The following is a 22,426-nucleotide window of genomic DNA, read 5'->3' on the forward strand; positions in this document are numbered from 1 at the left end:
ATCTTCTGAGGGCAAAGGTGCAGACATGCTGTCTGCAAGAGACCTGACATATATGCTCACTTCTCTAAATTTCTAATCTCTAAGAGAGAGATTACTCTCAGTTTAAAGAGAGTAGGAACATGAGGAAAGGTTCCGTGAAAAAAGAAGAGATTAAGCTGAGCCCTAAAGAACAGATGATTTACACACACAGAGCTTTAGCAGAACAATCCAGCAGGAAGATAATGTGAGAAAACGAAGTGCACTGAGTATACACGGATAAACCAATTGCTCTATGAGTTCTCTCATTACCTGTGAGCAGACACAGCACTTACCATACTGTATTACAGTTATCTGTTGAGGATCTATTTCTCCCACCAGCACATAAAACACTAAGCACCTAGCATAGGACCACATTTATAAACTGTAAAAAATGCTTGTTGAATGAATGAATGCCGAAAGGTGAAATGATAGGCTGGATCACAGAGTTTGTGATGTCACAAGATTTTAGGACACTTGCTTTAAAATTTTTCAGAATTTTCTAAGATCTTTAGAACTCATACATGTTAACCAATATGTTGACAATATATTACCTTACCCGCCCCCGCCACCAAAATATTACCTGAATCTTTTCATTACAGCAGTTCCTGTGAGGAGCACTGTCAATACTGTTATTTTAGTTTATATAATTATTTACACTTAACAAAACTGACCTGCTTTAAAGTATTCTGTAGTCAACACTTTCTCAAAATGCATATTTATCTTGTTCTAACTCATAAATTAATGCACTTAGAAGAATAACTTAGATGCTTGAAAGAATAAATGAGTACATGAGAACATTTTATAAAATATTTGGTCAAGGTGCACTTTTTGTTTCTATTCTGACAGTGATTTATTTATAGTAAATGAGATCTATACCGTGATTATAAATGTCAGTACTTGAAAATACAGATAAGCATATGGAATTCATACATTTGCAAAAAATCATCAAATTATGTCGACTAGAACTACTGAAGGCAAAAGTCCTTCATCCATTGTTTCAGAAACGAAAACAACTGTGCCAGGAACAGAACCTAAAAGAAAACCAACTGGCCCGCACGGCCAACACCCCCACCTTCCTATCCACACATCCTAACGGATCACTTACCGTTGGGATTGCAGTGGTGCAGCTGACCCTTCTGAGCCGTCTCTGCATCAGGTCATGCTCCATACCGTTAACTTCAGCCTTCAACCGCTCTAGCTCCTCTTTCTCAAGTTTCAATTGCTTTGCTAACCTCTCCATCCTTGCTCGCTGATGTAACAGCAAGGCTATAGCATTACAGATAAAGTCATTGCAGAGAATAACACTGAACAAGTAACTGGAAAATTCCCATATGCATTGCTAATGTATGAAATACCCGTAAGGAACCCAGTATTCCAACTTGAGTTCGCATTTATTCTTCTCATGTCTTTCTAATGCTATTCTGCCTTCATATCTACTTTAATTTAGCTCTTGTAACTGCTGCCAAAATGACATCATCTATACATCCCTCTTATTCTATCATCCTTAGTTTCCCTAGGATTCTCTTTAATTGTACCTGTGTTCATTTTAAACAGGCTCGATACCTGGCATATTTAATTACAATCATAATTACTTCCCTTATATACTGAAAGAATATTCAATTCTTAGATATTTTGAAACAGACTTTTAAAATATTCTATTCTCCTTATATTTAGTTAGGTCCATTGTGAACTAATCCAACAAAGTTCTTCAACACCAATCCCACTTCTTACAAATATACTTTACTTAAAAACATCATTACACCCTTCAAGCAATCCTCTAGAAAAGATTCAAATTTTTTTCACTTTAATGAAATTCAGTCCACACTCTATGAATCTCTTTTTCCCACTCTGTAGTTTGTATTTTTGACAATATTGGTTTCACTTTATATTTTTTCCCCAGTGAATGTTCTTCCTTTAAAAAAAAAAAGTCTTCTTAGCTCACTATTATCATGCCTGTATTTTTATACTTTAACAGAGTATAGACAATCCTGAAGCACTAACCCTGTTCTAATAGGAATGCTTCTACCCAATATTTAATTAAACAGCTAATATAAATTTTTTTGAATAGGAGATTGACACCTTACCATAAAGAATGAATTTCATAAAAGGGTTAAAATTACCTTGTGTATAGGCATAGTCATCTGATCCAGAACTAGAACTCCTCTGATATTTATGGCTTCCCTTTTCTCCCCCACAGCCTGGTATCACTGAAATGGGCTGAATAGGTTCTGGGGCTGCAGAACGCTCTTCTTGGTCCACTAAATTTAAAAGATTTTCAGTCGCTGCTCGGCCTACAGTAATCTTAAAAACTGTAGTTGGGTTTGGTATCATCCGAGGAGATGGTGATGGAGCACAAGAAGGTCCAGTTGGCTGTGTATATGTGATATACACAGGATTAACACTAAATGGATGTTTTGGTTGACTGGATATCCCTCTTGAAGGTGAACTGGAAGGTGGCGTGGTGGCCGTGTACAATGAGTGCTGATTCCGTGGAGATGGCTGATTACTGATAGGTGAAGGACTCCTATTAATTGCTGTCCCAGATCTCTGAGAGGGTTCAACTGTAATTTCTATCTTCTTCATGGATCCTTTGGGTAAGCTAGATGTTGCATACGGGAGATAGGCTACTGAATGGCTTCCCTGTTTCTGATAGCTAGGAGGTCCTTGTTGATATGGATGGGGTGGAGTAGCTGAAGGACTAGGTGGCATGAAGACGTGGGAACTTGGGTGGCCCAACTGGGAAGGTTGCACTTGATGCTGTGGAGAGCTGAAGGGTGAAGGACACTGAGAAGGAGGTGGTGAATGGTAAGCAGGTTGCGGGATCTGCTGTTGTTTGGGAGAATACTGAGAAGGCTGGTAGTTCTGTTGATGTGGATAAACAGGTAAAGGACGTTGGCTATAATGAGGCACTGGGCCCTGTGGTGAGGACTGCCACGGCGTACTCTGAGGAGTTTGTCTTCCCGATGAACTCTGAGATGTCTGTCTAATATAAATAGAACCAGGAGACCCATAAAGATTGCCTGGAATTTGTGGAAGAATTTGTAAAGCTCTTGGTACAGTCTGTCCAGAAGGGAGGTTTTGGGATACTGTAACAGTAATTGGATTTGTACTATACCGAGGTATGTGCATGTATGAAGGAGGTGGCGGCGGTGGTGGTGAAGGCCCTTGCATAGCAGATGGATTCATTCCCGTTTGAATGGAAGATGGCTGTTGAGGTGGCTGTGAAGGAGGAGTAGCTGCACTTCTGTTCTGCTCAGTCATAAAAAATGGATTGTAGTTGGGAGTAGCAGCCACAACAGCTGGAGCTGAGTGTGGTTCCTGAACTAAACATATAAGCTGTTTACCTGCTGCATGCTGTGGATCAATATGTCCATCACTTGAACTGTGTACCAGTGTTCGACCACCATTAAGTTGCATTCCATCTCCTGGGTGGTAGCTACCAGGAGAATGGATACCCAGGTTAATATGCAAAAGGCGATTTCTATTCATCCTGTTGTCATCTGGACTATGGTATTCCATATATAAGTATTTGCTACTCTCCTGGGAAAGGGCTCGGCAACAGGCTTCAAGATTGTTGTTATGCTAGAAGGAAAAATGGCAAAAGTAACATTAGCAAAATTAACAAACCCTAATAATGAAAGTCAAGCTTTGCCAGAGAGTTATGTAAATACAACTGTCACAGAATAAGTAGAGAATAGTATTTTAAGCACAAAAAGCTTCATGGTCATCTATCCTGAAAAGGAGATCCCAAATGATTTATATTATTTTACAGACATTTAGCTCACATAACTAGTACTACCACTACTGCTACTGCTACAGAAATGTAAAGTACCTACTAATGAACACTGTGACTCAACCCCAACTTTTCTGACTCCAAATCCAGGACTCATTTTACACTTGTTGCATCTCAACAAATTAAGATGCTGGGCTAATCTTGGATTCACCACAGTTGCTGCAATATACAAGTATAAGTAATATCCATCATTAACATTTAAACTGATAAACATGAAAATAACCATGCTTTAGTTTTCAAAAGGCACTGAAACCCCAAAGAGAAAAAAATTACAATAAAATTCCTAGAGTCAAAACAATAAAAAAAACCTAAAGCAGCCTTTACTTTTCTTTCAACACATTGATTACCTATTGTGGATTGGGTGCCCCTGAGGAAACATAACTGTCATGCAGGTAACTAAGTTATCCCTATATAACTTCAACTATCTTGTTATATTATGAAAGATTAAGTTAAACAAACAAATCAGTAAAGGAAAAAAATCCACTTTTTGAATTACGGTACCATGACTTCACCAAAGTTATGTTAATTTAACACAAAACCAGGTCTCAACTGCTTTTATGAAATTTATTCACACCCCCACAGTCTCGAAAGTTTTTACCCGCTGAAAAGTAGCTTGGTAAACTTTCGAAATCATTGAAAGATTTGATCTTTTTGAGTTACACACACACACACACACACACAGAGGTAAATAGCAAACTGACATTTCAGATGTTCCAACAGACAGTAATCAAATAAAAGGCTCCCTCCTTTTAAAATGTTAAGGTACTATAAGGCAGTTTTCCATTAAAATACAGAATTCAGAACTACTTTATTAGCCTAAAACACTATTATTCACTGCTTTTCAAATAATCTGTGAAAGTTTCTCAATTATCATGACCTTTTCTGTATTTCATAAATATATATATAGATATGTACATATTCTTACCGCATATTTACTTTAGGAGAAAGTACATTTTATATAAAAATGAAAGCAAACACTTCACTTCTGCTGAGAACCAAATAAAGTTAAATTTAAAACGGGGCATATAACATCATTTTAGAGCTGGGAGAACGCTTGGGGTTGACCTACTCCAATTCGACTCATTTACAGGTGAGGAAAGGGATGCCTGGGAAGTTACATGACTTGAAAACAAGCACGTAACTAGGTATAATGGAGAGTCAGTTCCAGATTCTTGGTCTCCTGACTCCCAGTGCCCTTTCTACTAAAACACAGTAATTTCAAAGGATAAGACGTTAGGCCAAAAGTACACTACTATACTGAAGCTTTAGGGAATAAAAGAAAATTCTGTCAAGCAAACCCTTGTAAAATGAATTCTCAGAAATGTAAAGAATTGGCGTAACAACTTTTACACTTTTCCTTAATTAAACCTTTTGGTACTAAAATTCAAATACTTTTTAAAATACTTTCTGAGCCATAGAAAAAAGTAATTGTTGAAATTTCAGAAGAAAGCAATTAAGTCTGGCCTTTTTCTCATACTGCTTGAAATCACGCTGATCGAGGAAGGAAACCCAGATATTAAGCAAATCTGGAGCGAAAGGATTTTAACTGACTGACAACTAGAAGAAAACATCACTGACAGATACTGAAGGGAAAAGAAATACAAAAAGTGAAAATAAAATACCTCCAAGTTTTTTTATAAACTTGAAAATTAAAAGGAGAACAAAAACTAGGGTTTTATTTGAAACCTAAAGCAGTCATGGACACTTTACTATCTGACATTTTTATTAATGATCCTAAGATTTCATGTTTTCTACAATGAATTAGGTAGCCTAATTAATATTGCCACAAAAGGATCCAAAATCAAAATGACACAGTTAAATTTGTCAGCCTATTCAAATGTATGTCTACAGTGACAAAGTGGACTACACTGTCTAATGAAGAAAAATTTAAAACCACAAATATAAGATATTTAAGTAATATCTTTACATTATTAGTATTTTCAAAATACTACCAGAATAGATTCAAATATATCTGACCTGCTGTTTTAAAAGGAAAAAAAATGAGATAATTTATCAAACACTAAATATGAAGAATAAAGAAATTAAAATTATTTAGTTGGATGAAGAGAACCGGATTTTTAAGAAGACATGTATGAACACTCATGAAAGGACTGAGGCAAAAAAAATATCATATCCCTAAAAGCTATCCTAAATTGGGGGATGATATCCTAGAGTTTTAGGACTGGTGTATTAACTGTAAAGTACTGAGTATCTTATTTTAATTGAAACAGAGACACTTCCCAGAGCTGGTAAGTGTTAAGTCTCTATACCAATAAACAATATTAATCCCAAAGGAACAAAAAACACTAAGACTGAGGACAATGTAAGTTATCAACAAATGTTCACTGAGTTGAATTTGAAGTTCTTATTTAAATTCAATAAGTAACATGAAGGCACTTAGCCATGAAAAAATATAGGTAATAAAGGGCTAAATAAAATTAAATTAAAAAACAAGGTCAGAGCTGGGTGGGGCCCTAAGATAGATGAGGAAGGTACTTGGTAGGAAGTGGTTTAAACTGGAAGCCTCCTTCATGCTTGGTTTCACTCCAGTGGGAAGTATCTCTGCTCCACCAGAAACCAAAATGGGGCTAAAGAAAAGGGTGGAAATTCAGATGAGGAACGTATATTAGGAAAAATAAAGCCAAACTATAATATAAAAGCTGTAAGCCTAAAGGTCTGGACCTAGTAGAAGGGCTTGCAAACAAAGGAAGCACCTCTATCACCACCAATGACCTATGAGTCTCTATTTGTAATTAACCTCAACTATATATAGGCTTACATTATATCCTGAGCAGCTCCCAATATAGTAAGATAGAGCATGCATATATTATGCAATAACGTAGAGTTTGAACTGATTGTGTCCGTGAGGAAGTCCAGTGGGTAGGATAGAAATGCTGCTTCCAAACGTCAACCAACTAGGGAAATGCTAAAACCCAAAACACACTGAGATTCTGTGAAGGATGATGTAAAACCCAACAGGGGAAGTGTCAGGCCTATTTCTATGTTGCCCCTTGGGTGGGAAGACATGTTCTATCAGAGATGAAAGATTTATTTCAATAAAAGGCAATAAGACAAAAATAATGTATTTAAAATCACTAAAGAAAGTGGCCTTATACTTAAAATTACATATTAGCAAGCATTTACCAACTAGAAAATCAGTAAGAAAGGGAGTGGACTCTAAAAACTCTTAAATATAGGCTAAAAAAGTATACAGCCTAAGAAGTTATAAAGATAAATTTGATATTCAAAACTCAATTCTAAGAATTCAGGGACTGATGACACAACCCCCAAATTTAAGAAGTATAATGGGTGAAGAATCTTTTTGTTAAATGCCTCTATTCTTTTCTCTAAATCACTGGTTCTCAATGCCAGGAGATCGTGTCTCCCATGGCACATGGAGACAGTTTTGGTTTTCACGACTGTGGGGATACCACTGGCATTTAGTGGGTGGAGGCAGGGCTGCTGCTAAACATCCCACAATGCACAAGGCAGCTCCCCACAACAAAGATTATCCAGCCCAAAATGTCAACAGTTCCAAGGTTGAGAAATCCTGCTCTAAATGTCCCCTCAACATAAACAAGAAAATTTAACTGAGTTCTAGTCACAACACAAAGCCAGCTCTAATAAGTAAACTCTAATTTAACATCAGTATCAATAGGGGGTAATCTACCTGTAACATGCACTGAGACACCACACCCTCTGGAATCTCAGGGAAACGTTGTCGGAGGTCATGGAGAACCTGCATATCAAGCTGTGGACCGCTTTGCGCCATGCCAGAGAAAATGGTGGTCAAGTTTCTCTTAGGAAATGGATGCTAACCGGCCTTCCAATAGTAACGATCTTCCAATACTGCAGTCATTTTCTATGAAAAGAAATGAAAGTATGGTTAAATTTAATTACATATTTCACTTTATTCCAATGGAAACCATCAATACATTAAAATGGAGATATCTAAAATAAGTATAACTAATTCTAAAGTTGGAAAACTGAAATTCTTTTTAGCCAAAGACTTCTTCTGATGTAATATAGCCAATCACTGGTTTAAAAACAACAACAAAATACTCTCAAAACTTCAGTTCCATTTTAATGTTTAAAAAAAGAAAAATTAGCTTGATTAAAAAATACAGAGTATTATTATTTGGCAACTATATTTTTCTAGTCTTGAGAAAGACCTAACTATATATGATCACCCATGTTTTCCTAAGGTCTATCACATTACTCCTCTAAAACAGTAATCATTTTAATGTCTGAAGTAATATAATAAGGCAACAGGACTTGACAGTAACACCACAAAGCACACTTGTCCTGTATGCCTTACATTCTCCCTACACTTTGAAGCCAAAGGTTTGAATTTGAAGTCTGAGTAAAGGAAACGAAACCCAATGTCCAAATGAAACAACAAGGCAAACAAAGATGGAAATGCAGAATCCTTTGTTTCCAAAGATGACACTGGTGATCCATCAGCAGCCACACCTGCCTAGTTAGACTTTTACATAGTTCTGGTGCCACTGGCACAAGTGTTAAGATGCTAGGATTGGGGGGTACAGTCTGAGTAGAGCAAAGTGATCCCCAATTGCACTGGTACATGTCAAGTTAAGCGCCCATGTAAATAAAGGTAACTAGTGAGTAACAATGAAATCATAACTCAAGTGGCAGCATCAAGAGGCAATTAATAGATCCACTTTTTAATCTATATTCCCCATTTTTCGCAAGGGGAAAAAACAGTGTATACCATACAATCTCACAATATTTCTGCTGTGTTCACTCACTAGATGGCCAAATACTTTTAAGAATGAGGAGTAAACACCTGCATCTTCATAAGATGCATGGAAATCCTGATTATAAGACACATGACTAAACCACACACGTAAGGAAGGGTCACCCCACACCAAATCTGTTTCTTGCAAAAAGGCCAGAAACTTTAAATCACACCATTATTTGTGGCAATGTATAAAACTACAGAGAACATTTTTAAATTTTAAAATGTTTAAGGAAAATATTGAATTTCTTTTGCTGATTCATATTTAAGTATATAACTGAAAACTAAATACCATGCAACCTCAAATTTGACTTTCATAGGCAAGGATTTTGACTTTCCATGCAATCTGTTGACTTTTACTGGGCATCTACCTCTCTCCTCTTCCTTCCAAGCCAAGACTGTCAAGATTTATATAAACTCCTTTTGTCTACAAGTGGCCACAAAACCCCAGTGTATTGAGACCCTGCCTAACCATAGGTAAAAACAGCTATTAGGGACTGCTTTAATGACTTCCAACCATCAACATGGAAGATGCCTAACGAACCTGAAAATTAGAATGTGGGAAAAGAATAAAGGTAATTTCCAATTCTCACATATATAGGCTTCCTGGCCACTCTATACTACTCTGCTGCCTGCAATTCATTCCTTAGTCTGCTCTAACCTGGCTCATAAACTGATCCACTGAAATACTCTATTCATCATCACTCTGCTGCTAAATCCAGAGGCTGTGGTTTCTGGTCCCTATGCCCCCTGACCTTTGCAGCATCTGACACTACTGATTATTCCTTCCTTTTTTGAGCCTCTGTGACATCACATTAGCCTGGTTTCTTCCCACTCACTTGCCTGGTTTTTGCCCTAAGTGGCCGCTGCTTCTCATTCTACATCCTTGTGTCCAGTGATGACTACTACTAAGGTTTCAGTAACACTGAAAGGCTGACAATCCTCAAATTGCTATCTTAACCATCATGCTCTCTCCAAGACTCCATACACATAGAAACTACTGCCTACTGCATAGCACTATCTGGATATACCCAAAGATATCAGTCAATATGTCCAAAAAGGAATGCCTCACCAAAATCCTTCCCAAAATGCTGTGTTGTCTCCATCAATGTTACCATTATTCACTCAGTTAACAAAACCAAAAACCGGAGTGTGATCCTTTACCTCTCTTTCTTGTACAACCAACTAAACAAGAACATTAAGTCAAGTGGTTGATGGTTAGCAATCTGCTTCTGTCATATAGTAGTAACTAGGAAAGAAACTCAATCTTTAGGCCTTTGAAGCTTCATGTGTAAAATGGAAATAACTGTAGGGCTGTAGAAAAATCAGCAAACAGTAACAAGTCAGGAAGCATGAGTTACTATTTCTCAGGGCACGTCTGATTATTGTTCTCATCAACATTTTAGCAGCAACTTCCTGCCACTCTTCCTGCCTCAGGTTTTGCCTTCCTCCATATCACAAGAGTATTTGCTTTGGAAGATGCAAATCTGATGATGTCCTCTCCACTCTTTGCATCTCAACAAAACAGAGCCATGTGTGATCCTGTGCATGGATGTCCCACGCCACCTCCTCTCAGGGCATTAGCCAATGATCATCCATCTGCCTGAGATACATTTCTATCTTCCTCCCTCCCTGCTGCTTCCCCAAGCCATACTGATTCCATACCTGTCATTATTGGTGGCACCTCCTCCTTTAAGGAGGTTTCCATTGACACTCGCCTCCTACCTGCATAGCAGGCTATGCTTATCCTCACAGGAGCACATAACACACTACACTGAAGCCACTTGTGTATCTGAAGGTCTCTTGTATGAAACTGTAGTTTCACTAGAATGTGTTAAGCTAGAGTGGGGAAGTATGCAAAAAGTGATAGGAACTCGTCATAAGGACCTGAGAGTCAGCATGAAGAGGCTCCCACTGGTCATATCTGTGATAATTTGAGAATCAAAATAATCGAGGACATTGTAAAATGATTATAAATCAATAAAAAATGTTAAAAAAAATCAAGGACAGTAATAAATTATAGGCCTGTAGAAAATAGGAACCTCTGAATCCTTATCAATAATAATTACATGCACACATACACAAAGGAGGAGGGAGGGCTTTCGTTTACAGTGGAATCCAACTGGTAAACATGTGCAGGCAGTGCTGGAGTTGTAAAATCATTTTGCAGACATCACAGTACAGACTGCTTCAGTCAAGAATCATCAATGGATGCTAAATCTAGGGGGAAATTTGGTTGAAGAATAGGCTATAAAAATGGTCTTAAAGTGTTTCCACGAAGAATTACATTTTAGTTGCAAGGGGGTAAAATTTAACTATACGGTGGATAAACCGAACAATATTTTGACTGGGTAATCAAAATTAACATCACCAATGAGGGACAGAGATGGACAGCATATGCCTCCAGATTTCATATCCTGAGAAGAACATAGCACTTCCCATTACTCCAGTCAGGAATGCATAATCTGAAACTACTCAAGAAAGAATAGCCAAACCCCAAATGAGAAACAGTCTATTTACTTAAAAAAAAAAAAAGCAGTAACTGGGAGGTGAGAATGTCATCTTAAAAGTAACAATGTCAAAAAAGACAAAGGCTAGAAAAACCACAGATTAAAGGAGATACAACCATAACAACTAAATCCAATACCTGATCCCAGAATGGATCCTGTACTAAACGAAGAAAATATTATAAAAGAAATGAACTGATCAACTGACAAAAATGAAATGCGGATGGCAAATTAGGAAAAGTATTCTATCAATATTAAATTTACTGAATTTAATACATTAACTGACCTAGCAGTTATGTTGTGGTTATATATGAGAATATCATTTTTAGAAATTAAGCAATGAAGCATTTAGGAGTAAAGGGCATAAAGTATGCAACTTACCTTCAAATGGTTCAGGAAGAAAACATATGTATGTATTATGTGCATATAAACATACATGCACATGTGCACACATAGAGAGGGAGCAATTTACAAAGCACACAGAAAGTTTACAGCTAGATGACTGAGTAGGAAGACACTGAGCTTACCTCCTCTCACAAGCACACCAAAATTACAATTATTTACAGAGCAACTATTGATAAGAAAGACTGGAATCTACTAGAAAAGATCTTCCACAACTAAAGATATGAAGAAAGGAACAACAATGAGATAAGTAGGAGAGAGTCGTGGTATAGTCAAGACCAAAACCCCTAGGTGGGTGACTCACAAACAGGAGGATAATTACAACTGCAGAGGTTTTCCCCAAGGAGCAGGCGGTCCAGGCCCCACACCGAGTTCCCCAGTCCAAGGGTCCTGCACCGAGAAGACAAGCCCCCACAACATTTGGCTTTGAAGGCCAGCAGGGCTTTGCTTTAAAAGAATCAAGGGCTGTGAGAAGCAGAGATTCCACTCTTAAAAAGGGTGCATACAAAATCTCATATGCTCCAGAAACCAGTGATGAAAGGGGAAAACCTACAACCAAGAACACTCTACCCAGCAAGGTTCTCATTCATATCTGATGGAGAGATCAAAAGTTTTACAAACAAGCAAAAGCTAAAAAAAGGACAGTACCACCAAACCAACTTTACAAGAAATGTTAAAGGGATTTCTCAAAGGGCGAAAAAACAGCCACTAGAAACATAAAAATTACAAAAGGAAAAAGCTCATTGGTAAAGGCAAATGTACAGTAAAGGTAATAAATCAACCAATTACAAAGCTAGTAGGAAGTTCAAAAGACAAAAGTGGTAAAATCGTCTATATCCGCAATAAGTTGTTAAGGGATACAAAAAACAAAATGTTTAAAAAAATTAAAAACTAATCGTACGGAGTAAAAACGAAGGGTTGTTAAAATGAATCTGAAATTAAGAGATCAGCAACTTGAAATAATTTTGTGTGTGTACACCTCATGGTAACCACAAATCAAAAAATCTATAATACATACACACACAAAATAGAAAGGAATCCAAACATAATACTAAAGATTGTCATCATATCAAAAAGAGGAAAAAAAGGAACAAAAAATAACCCCAAAACAACTTACAAAATGGCAGTAAGTACTGACCTATCAATTATTACTTTAAATGTAAACAGACTAAATGATCCTATCAAAAGACATAGAATGGCTGAATAGATACAAAAACAAGACCCATATACATGCTGCCTACAAGGGACTCACTTCAGATCCAGAGATACAGACTGAAAGTGAGGAGATGGAAAAAGGTATTCCATACAAGTGGAATTTTTTTTTAAAAGCCAGGATAGCAATACTAGTATCAGACAAAACAGACTTTAAAACAAAGATTGTAACAAGAGACAAAGAAGGATATTACATACTGATCAAAGGACCAATCCAAGAAGATTTTAACAATTGTAAATATATATATGTGGCCAACATAGGCACATCTACATACATAAAGCAAATATTAACAGATATAAAGGGAGAAACTGATAGTGACACAATAATAGTAGGGGACGCCACGTACATCAATAGACAGATCATCCAGACAGAAAATCAGTAAGGAAACAATTGCCTTAAATGACACATTAGACCAGATGGACTTTAATGTTATGTATAGAACATTCCATCCAAAAGCAGCAAAACACACATTCAAGTGCACATGGAACATTCTCCAGGATAGATCACATGCTAGGCCACAAAACAACTTTTGGTAAATTTAAGAAAACTGAAACAGTGTCAAGCATCTTTTCTGACCATAATGCTATAAGACTAGAAATCAACTACAAGAAAAAAACTGCAAAAGACACAAACCCACTAAGGCCAAACAATATGCTACTAAACAACCAATGGCTCCTTGAAGAAATCAAAGAGGAAATCAGAAACTACCTGGAGACAAATGAGAACAGAAACACAACTATCCAAAATCTATGGGACACAGAAAAAGCAGTTCTAAGAGGGAAGTTTATAGTGATACAAGCTTTTCTCAGGAAACAAAAAAATCTCAAATAAACAACCTAACCTCACACTTAAAGGAGCGAGATAAAGAAGGACAAACACAACCCAAAGTTAGTAGTAAAGAAATAAAGATCAGAGCAGAAATAAATGACATAGAGACTAAAAAAAAAAACAAAAGATCGATGAAATTAGGAGCTGGTTCTTTTTTTTTTTAAATTGAGGTATAGTCAGTTTACAACGTTGTGAAGAGCTGGCTCTTTGAAAAGATAAACAAAATTGACAAATCTTTAGCCAGACTCATTAAAAAAAAGAGAGAGGGGGGCCTAAATCAATAAAATCAAAAAGAAAAAAAGGAGAACTTACAATTGATACCACAGAAATACAAAGGGTAAGAAATTCCTAAAAATAATTCTACACCAATAAAATGAACAACCTGTAAGAAATGGGCAAATTCCTAGAAATGCACAATCTCCCAAGACAGAACAAGGAAGAAAAACGAACAAACCAATTACCAGTAATAAAACTGAATCAGTAATAATCAAAGCTCATAACAAACAAAAGCCCAGAATCAGATGACTTCACAAACGAATTCTACCAAACATTTAGAGAAGAGTTAACACCTATCTTTCTGAAACAAAAAATTGCAGAGGAACATTTCTGTACTCATTCTATAAGGCCAACATCGACCAGACAAAGATAGCACCAAAAAGAAAAAAAAAAAAGAAAAGAAAGAAAGAAAGTAAAAGAAAAAGCATAGGCCAATATAACTGACAAACATAATATGCAAAAATCCTCAACAAAATATTTGCAAACCAAATTCAACAATCCATTAAAAGGATCATATACCATAATCAAGTGGGATTTATCCCAGGGAGACAATGATGGTTCAATATCCACAAATCAACATGATACACCACATTAATAAACTGAAGGATAAAAAATGTATGATCATCTTTTACATGCAGAGACAGCTTTTGACAAAACTCAACATCCATTTATGATTAAAAAAAAAACACCTCCACAAAGTGGGTACAGAGGAAATGTACCTCAACATAATAAAGTCCACATATATGATATGATAAGTCCACAGCTAACATCATACTCAATGGTGAAAAGCTAAAAGCATTTCCTCTAAGATCATGAACAAGACAAAGATGCCCACTCTCGCCACTTTTATTCAACACAGTATTGGAAGTCCTACCCAGAGCAATGACAAGAAAAAGACATAAAAGGCATCCAAATTGGAAAGGAAGAAGTCAAAATGTCACTATTCAAAGGTGACAAGATACTATACACAGAAAATCCTAAAGACACTATCAAAAAATCCCAGTACAAAAAAAAAAACAAAAACCCAGTACAGCTCAACAATGAATTCAGTAAAAATGCAGGATACAATATATACAGAAATCTGCTGCATATCTATACAATAGCAACGAACTATCAGGAAGAGAAATTAAGAAAACAATCCCATTTATAGTCACATCAAAAAGAATAAAATCCCTAGGAATAAATCTACCTAAGGAGATATGAGACCTGCACATAGAAAACTGTAAGACACTGATAAAAGAAACTGAAGATGACACAAATAGACAGAAAGACATACTTTGTTCATGGATTGGAAGAATATTGTTAAAATGACCATAATACCCAAGGCAATCTACAGATTCAATGCAATCCCTATCAAAATACCAATGCACTTTTCACAGAACTAGAACAAATACTTTTAAAATTTGTATGGAAACAAAAAAGACCCCAAATAGCCAAACCTTGAGAAAGAAAATAGCTGGAGGTATCATGCTTCTTGACTTCAGAGTAATTACAGAACTACAGTAATCAATAGAGTATGGTACTGGTACAAAAACAGACACATAGATCAATGGAACAGAACAGAGAGTCCAGAAATAAACCCATGCACATATGGTCTATTAATCTATGAGAAAGGAGGACATACAGTCTTCTCAGTAAGTGGCACTGGGAAAACTAGGCAGCTACATGTAAAGGAATGAAATTAGAACATTTTCTTACACCATATACAAAAAAACACTCAATGGATTAAAAGCCTAAATGTAAGATCTGAAACCATAAAACTCCTAGAGAAAAACATAGGCAGAGCACTATTTGACATAAATTGTAGCAGTATTTTTTTTGATCTGTCTTCTAAGACAAAGGAAAGAAAAACAGAAATAAACTAATGGGACATAATTCAACTTAGAAGCTTTTGCACAGAAAATTATTGACAAAACAAAAAGACAACCTATGTAATGGGAGAAAATATTTGTAAATAATATGACCAATTAGGAGTTCATACCTAAAATATATAAATAGCTCATATAACCAATATCAAAAAACCCCAAGCCAATTAAAAAAATGGTCAGAATACATGAATAGACACTTTTCCAAAGAAGACATACAGATGGTGAACAGGCACAAAAGATGCTCAACAACGCTAATCAGCAGAGAAATGCAAATCAAAACTATAATGAGGTATCACCTCACACCTGTCAGAATGGCTATCACCAAGAAGACAACAAATAAATGCTGGTGAGGAAGTGAAGAAAAAAGAGCCACTGTACACTGTTGGTGGGAATGTATATTGGCACAGGCACTGTGGAAAACAGTATTGAGGTTCCTCAAAAAACTGAAAATAGAACTACCACATGATCTAGGAATTCCATTCCTGGGTATATATCCAAAGAAAACAAAATACTAATTTGTAAAGATATGTGCACCCCAATGTTTATAGCAGCATTATTTACAATAGTCAAGATAGGGAAGCAACCTAAGTTGGATAAAGAAGATGTGGTATGTATTTTATATGTATATATTTACACACACACACACACATACACACATATATATGTATGTATATATTATGCACACACACAATGGAATACTTCTCAGCCAAAAAAAAAAGACTGAAATTTTGCCATTCACAACAACATGGCTGGACCTGGAGAGTATTATGCTTAGTGAAATAAGTCAGACAGAGAAAGAGAAATACTGTATATTATCACTTACATGTGTAATCTTAAAAAAAGTAGTAAATACAACAAAAGAAACAGACTCACAGATATACAAAACAAAATTGTGGTTACCAATGAGGAGAGGAATGGGGGAAGGGGCAAGATCTGTGTAAGAGATTAAAAGGTACAAACTACTAAGTACAAAATGGATAAGCTACAACGATATATTGATATTGTACAGTGCAGGAAATACAGCCAATATTTTATATTAACTTTAAATGGAGTATCATCTATAAAAATTTTGAATCACTATGTTGTACACCTGAAACCAATAATAATATTGTAATCAACTATATCTCAATAGAAAAAGTACAGGGAAAAATGTTACCAATACATGAATCTGGATAAAAGGGTATATGATGAACTATTTTTATTCTTGCAAATTCTGTAACTTTGGAATTATTTTTCAAATAAAAAGCCAAAACAAAACAAAATACAAACAGAAAGACCATAGTTTTATTCAGGGATTATCCCTTGTTTATCACTGCATTTCCAAAGCCCAACCTAGTACCTGTTCAAAGGTTTGTTGAATAACTAAGAATTAATTTTACTATACTAAACCAATCTAGCTAGTAGGATAGAAAAATATACAGATGAACATTTAGCTGAACCTTGTCCCCTCTTCTCCTGCACACCCCCTCCCCCATAATAAAATACTGGAGAATCACAGATCACCTATGTATTTGTGAATGTTTAGGAAACAAGAAAAATAGCTTTAGTCTACTGAATCAGTAGGCATATTTTTCTAGTTTATCCCTTTTAAATAATCCCAAATGTGAAATGCTAAGAGATTCTACCAGATTAACATTCTATGCTTTAATTTAAAGTGTAAACTATTCAAAGTCCTTAGTGTTAATTTAACTTTTTCTGACACAAGGCTTGAATTATCCACCTTTTTGATCAAACATTATATGCCATTTTCAAAGAAGGCAACCAACAATTTGCACTAGCCAGAAGAGTCCTAACTGGATGAGTAACCTTGCCCAGTCACTGAAGCACTAAGGCAGTGATGTTTCCAATAAAAACATACTGGAAGTCCTTTAAAATGTTTTAGTAGCTACATAAGAAAGTAAAAAGAAACAGGTGAAATTAATTCTAATATATTTTATTTAACCCAAAATATCAAAAATACTATTGTTTTAACATGTAATCAATATAAAATCACTAAGATATTTTACATATTTTTTCAATCTGAGTCCTTGAAGTCCAGTGTGTATTTTATATCTACAGTACATCTCAGTTCAGACTGGCCGCATTTCAAGTGCTCAGCTATTAGTCATGACCACCTTACTAGTCACTGCAGCTCTAAACCTTTAGGATTGTCATTTAAATGGCAGGCGAAGACCTACAACTCTTACATTCCCTAATTCAATATCTCTTTTGAGGGTATACAACTAACTGGGCAAAGGGCCTAGCACAGACTAGGTGTTCAATAAATATCTGTTAGGTGAAATGAACAAAATGGAATTCACTGAATTTAATTATAGGAATGAACTCAGGTAATCAAATCTGCCTGTATTTATAGAAATAACAGCTTTCCTACCAGGAAATGATTCTGCAATATTTGAGAGGCCAACCACATTGAGAGCACTTGATGGCTATTTAATAACTGCCAATGAAGAGTTTCTGAAGCACCCAAAGGCTTAACTCAACCTTTCCTAGTTTGTTTTTTTTTTTACTCATTTTTTCAATGTAAATTTCAAGTCCTTAAAACATAACGGCAATATAGTTGCCTTTTTATGAGAAAGAAAAAAAAGGCACCAGGGGTCAACAAGAACAATGTTTCAGGTGTCAAGATTCTGGACCCCTGCACTAGTTCAGTGCTCTTGGGAGCCATTAGCTCTAGGCTAGCTTTATCAGCTTTCAGAATCTCAGGTGCTACCAAGGCCAAAGTTACTATTAATTTTATCAATGTTATTATCAGGTACCATTCACTGAACAACTATGCCCTGAAAGGGAGCTATAACTATCCCCATTTTATGAATAAGAAACAAACTCAGAGAATGAGCATATGACAGAATCATGACTCAAACCGAAGCCTGCCTTCTCCAAAGTCTTGTCATTATGTCATTGGTAGGTATCAAGGACATTCCCAGCAGAGTGATGATGAGCACCCTTCTTTGAATGGCTGGTGAAAAAAACACAGCAAACCTTTATCAGCTTATCATCCAAATAGGGGGTTACAGGTGTGTGGGAGGTGGAGGGCTGAGAGGTGAGGAAAGAGCCCTCACACAAATAAGCCGTTTTAGGGCATACAAGAAACAGTGCTAAAGGAAAAAAGGTGCTGGGTTTGTTTTTAATTTTTACAAATACTTGCCTTTGGGAAAAACATTAAAAAGCATCTTTAAACTCGAAGCCAACCTACCGACCCACAAAGATGGCTACTATCAGAAAAGATGATCAACAGGAGACCTACTTTTCACGACTAACAATTTAAATTAATGAAAACATATTCTCCTCAAGGGATTATGTATATAATCTTAATAGTGATTAGCACTCTGCCCTGTACAAACATTCACTCACACCAGCACTAACTGATGTGAATAATCATTAAATATTTCAAAACATATAACACTCTTAAATAAACTTAATTTTTTGAATGATTGCAAAATACTACAATACTTTTTAAAAAGCAATTTCCTTTCTGCTCACTGGGAGGTTAAGCAAACAGTTTACAAATAGAAAATTACCAAACCACAAAAGGAAGAAGAAAGGAACAAAGAGGATATACCAATTCAACTGCAAAGATAAGTTCAAAATGGCAGTAAACACACATCTATCATTAATTACTGTAAATGTTAATGGACTAAATGCTCCAGTCAAAAGACATAGAGTGGCAGACTGGATAAAAAAGCAAGAACCTTCAATATGCTGCATACAAGAGACCCACTTTAGGGAGAAGGACACATATAGATCGAGAGTGAAAGGATGGAAAAGGATATTCCATGCAAATGGAAAAGCCAAAAAAGCAAGTGTTGCAGTACTGATTTCAGACAAAATAAGACTTTAAAACAAAGGCCATAAAGAAAGATAAAGAAGGACATTTGATAATGATTAAAGGAGTGATAACAAGATGAGGACATTACACTCGTTAATATATATGCACTCAATATAGGAGCACCTAAGTACATAGAACAATTACTAACAGAGATAAAGGGGAATATTGATGGGGATACAATCATAGTTGGTGATTTTAACACTGCATTAACATCACTAGACAGATCTTCCAGACAGAAAATAAACAAGGCAACAGAGAAATTAAATAATACAATAGAAAAGCTAGATTTGGTGGATATTTTCAGAGCATTACACCCCCCAAAAATAGGATATACATTCTTTTCAAGTGCACATGGAACATTTTCCAGGACTGATCACGTACTTGGGCACAAAAGAAACCTCAACAATTTTAAGAAGACAGAAATTATCTCAAGCATCTTTACTGACCACAATGCCATGAAACTAGAAATCAAAAACAGAAACAAAGGAGAAAAAAAGGAAAGCATGGAGATTAAACAATATGCTATTGAAAAAACAATGAATCAATGAGGAAATCAAAGCTGAAATTTAAAAATACCTTGAGACAAATGATAATGAAAGCACAACCACTCAAAATCTATGGGACACAGCAAAGGCAGTGCTAAGAGGGAAGTTTATAGCGATACAGGCCTTCCTCAAAAAAGAACAATCTCAAACAATTTAACCCACCACTTGAATGAATTAGAGAAAGAACAAAAAGCCCCAAAAGGCAGAAGGAAGGAAATTATAAAGATCAGGGAGGAAATAAATACAGTAGAAATTAACAAGATCATAGAAAAAAATTAACCAAAACAAAAGCTGGTTTTTTGAAAAAGTAAATAAAATCAACAAATCTCTGGCAAAACTCACAAAGAAGAAAAAAGAGAGAGCACAAATTAGCAAAATAAAAAAGGAAAATGGAGCCGGACAGAGAAGATGGCGGAGTAGAAGGACGCTCGTAAGTCACCCTCTCCCACAAATACACCAAGACCCACATCTACAGACCCACTCAGCCAACCAGAGCACCTGCGGAACTCCGACAGAACATCACCCTCTTCAAAAGATAAAGACACCAAAAATCTGGTAGGAGAAAAGGAAAAAAGAAAGAACAAAAGGCAAAGCAGTGCAGGACGGGTCCCGCGGGGAGGGAGCGGCAAAGGAGGACTGGCGCTCGCTCGCTGGGTCTCCCCTCTCCAACTGAGAGGCCAGCGGGACGGAGGGGGAGCCTCCGAGGCTCGGATCTGTACAGAGCAGCCCTTGTCTGACAGAACTAAGTTAAACGGGCACAGAGCGTCCCCCCGACACCCAGCCTGAGACGCCGGCCGGCAGCGGCGGGCAGGGCCAGGCTGCACAAGCCGGGCGGAGGACGGGGGCGGCGGCACGGAGGCAGCCCCGGGGGACTGCACGGGGCTGGGCGCCGGGGCTGTGGGTGTACAGGACAGAACAACCTGGGCCCTACACAAAACAGCAAGGTTGATGTGCTCTCGGGGGAAGGGTGCATACCCCCATCTCTGAAAACCCGCGGAAACTTTTCAGGGGAAGAGAGGAGGGGCCCAGGCACAGCCGCCATGTTCTCCGGCGCTGAGCACCCAGGCGGGCGCAGGGGCGAAACCTGCATCCGCACCGAAGGGCTCAGCAGCCTCAAGGGCCAGACTGAGACGGGCCTACAGCCCGGGGCAGGTGGGATCCTTCCATCCTGGTCCCTCAGAGAACTTGCTCCACAAAGACAAACAAGGAGCTGGGTCTTGACTCGGGGCAGGGACAAGTCTGTCCCTCGGTCTTCCCTCAGCCCACCTGCGGAGCGCGACCAGGGCGGAGCACGACCAGGGCGGAGCGCCTACCAGGGCCCAGCGCGACCAGGGCGGAGCGCCGACCAGGGCGGAGCGCGACCAGGGCGGAGCGCCAACCAGGGCGGAGCGCGACCAGGGCGGAGCGCGACCAGGGCGGAGCACCGATCAGGGCGGAGCGTGACCAGGGCGGAGCACCGATCAGGGCGGAGCGCGACCAGGGCGGAGCGCGACCAGGGCGGAGCACGCAGCTGCACAGAGCAGCGGAGGCAGCGGAGCTACCGGCGGCCCCCCCTCCCCCCGCCTTTCGGAACACAGCCCCTGACCGAGGTGCTGGGAGGGGGCACGACCTGCCCTCCTGCCTGGCCAGTCTGCAACATCTGACTGTGGCATCCGGAGGGGCAATGACCCGCCCGCCCACAGCAGAGGAGAGCTGCACCTGACCCCATGTTAGGAGGAGGCGCGATCTGCTTGCTGACAGGTGCTGGAAGCAGCATAGAAGAGGGCGCCAACGGAGGACCTCTGAAAACAACAAGCTGAGCTTCCAAAACAGGACGAAGACAGAAAGACTTCACATTAAAAGCTAACAGATTCCAGGAGAACACCGACAACTCCCCCCCCCCTTTTTTTTTAAAATGTTTTTACCTGTTCTATTTTCTATTACTCTCTTAATTCTTACTTCTTAATTCATTTCTATTTCTCTTGGGTTTTGATGTCCTGTTATTGATTAGACACAGGTTTCAAATACATCTATTCATCTACTCCCCCTTCTTTTTCACAGGTTTTAAAAGGACGTCTCAACCCGATTAATACTCTGCTTCAACTCGCTCTTCTATTATTCATTATACACTGTTTTCAAACCCTCTTTCTCCCTTCTTTTAAAATTCTTTCTCTTATTTTTTTCTTTTTTTCCCTAAGTTCTATTCCTAAATAGGCATTAGATAGATAAAATCCTTAAGATCCAAAATAGACAACTGATACTCCATAAACCACAGGGCCAGACAGGTATGAGCAAGATGAAGAAGCAGAGAAACTTTCCCAATTAAAAGAACAAGAGAAATCCCCTGAAAGAAAGATCAATGAAATAGACATCGATAGCCTACTAGATCAAGATTTCAAAAAAGGAGTGATC

General features: G+C 37.7%; 1 protein-coding gene across 3 annotated transcripts in view; it reads right to left on the minus strand.

Annotated features, from left to right (window-relative positions):
- Positions 1-22,426, minus strand: part of TAB3 (TGF-beta activated kinase 1 (MAP3K7) binding protein 3) — an 84,209-nt gene that overhangs the window by 25,700 nt on the left and 36,083 nt on the right. For all 3 annotated transcript variants that reach the window (XM_072956763.1, XM_072956762.1, XM_072956761.1), the window contains exons 3-5: positions 7,482-7,673; positions 2,139-3,600; positions 1,124-1,284 (exon numbers count right to left, since the gene is read on the minus strand). In XM_072956763.1, coding sequence (XP_072812864.1) covers positions 1,124-1,284; positions 2,139-3,600; positions 7,482-7,583 — 1,725 coding nt within the window. In that variant the 5' untranslated portion in view covers positions 7,584-7,673. The remainder of the gene's footprint in view (positions 1-1,123; positions 1,285-2,138; positions 3,601-7,481; positions 7,674-22,426) is intronic.

Source organism: Vicugna pacos, chromosome X (assembly GCF_048564905.1).
Source record: "Vicugna pacos chromosome X, VicPac4, whole genome shotgun sequence".
NCBI classification, from domain to species: Eukaryota; Metazoa; Chordata; class Mammalia; order Artiodactyla; family Camelidae; genus Vicugna; species Vicugna pacos.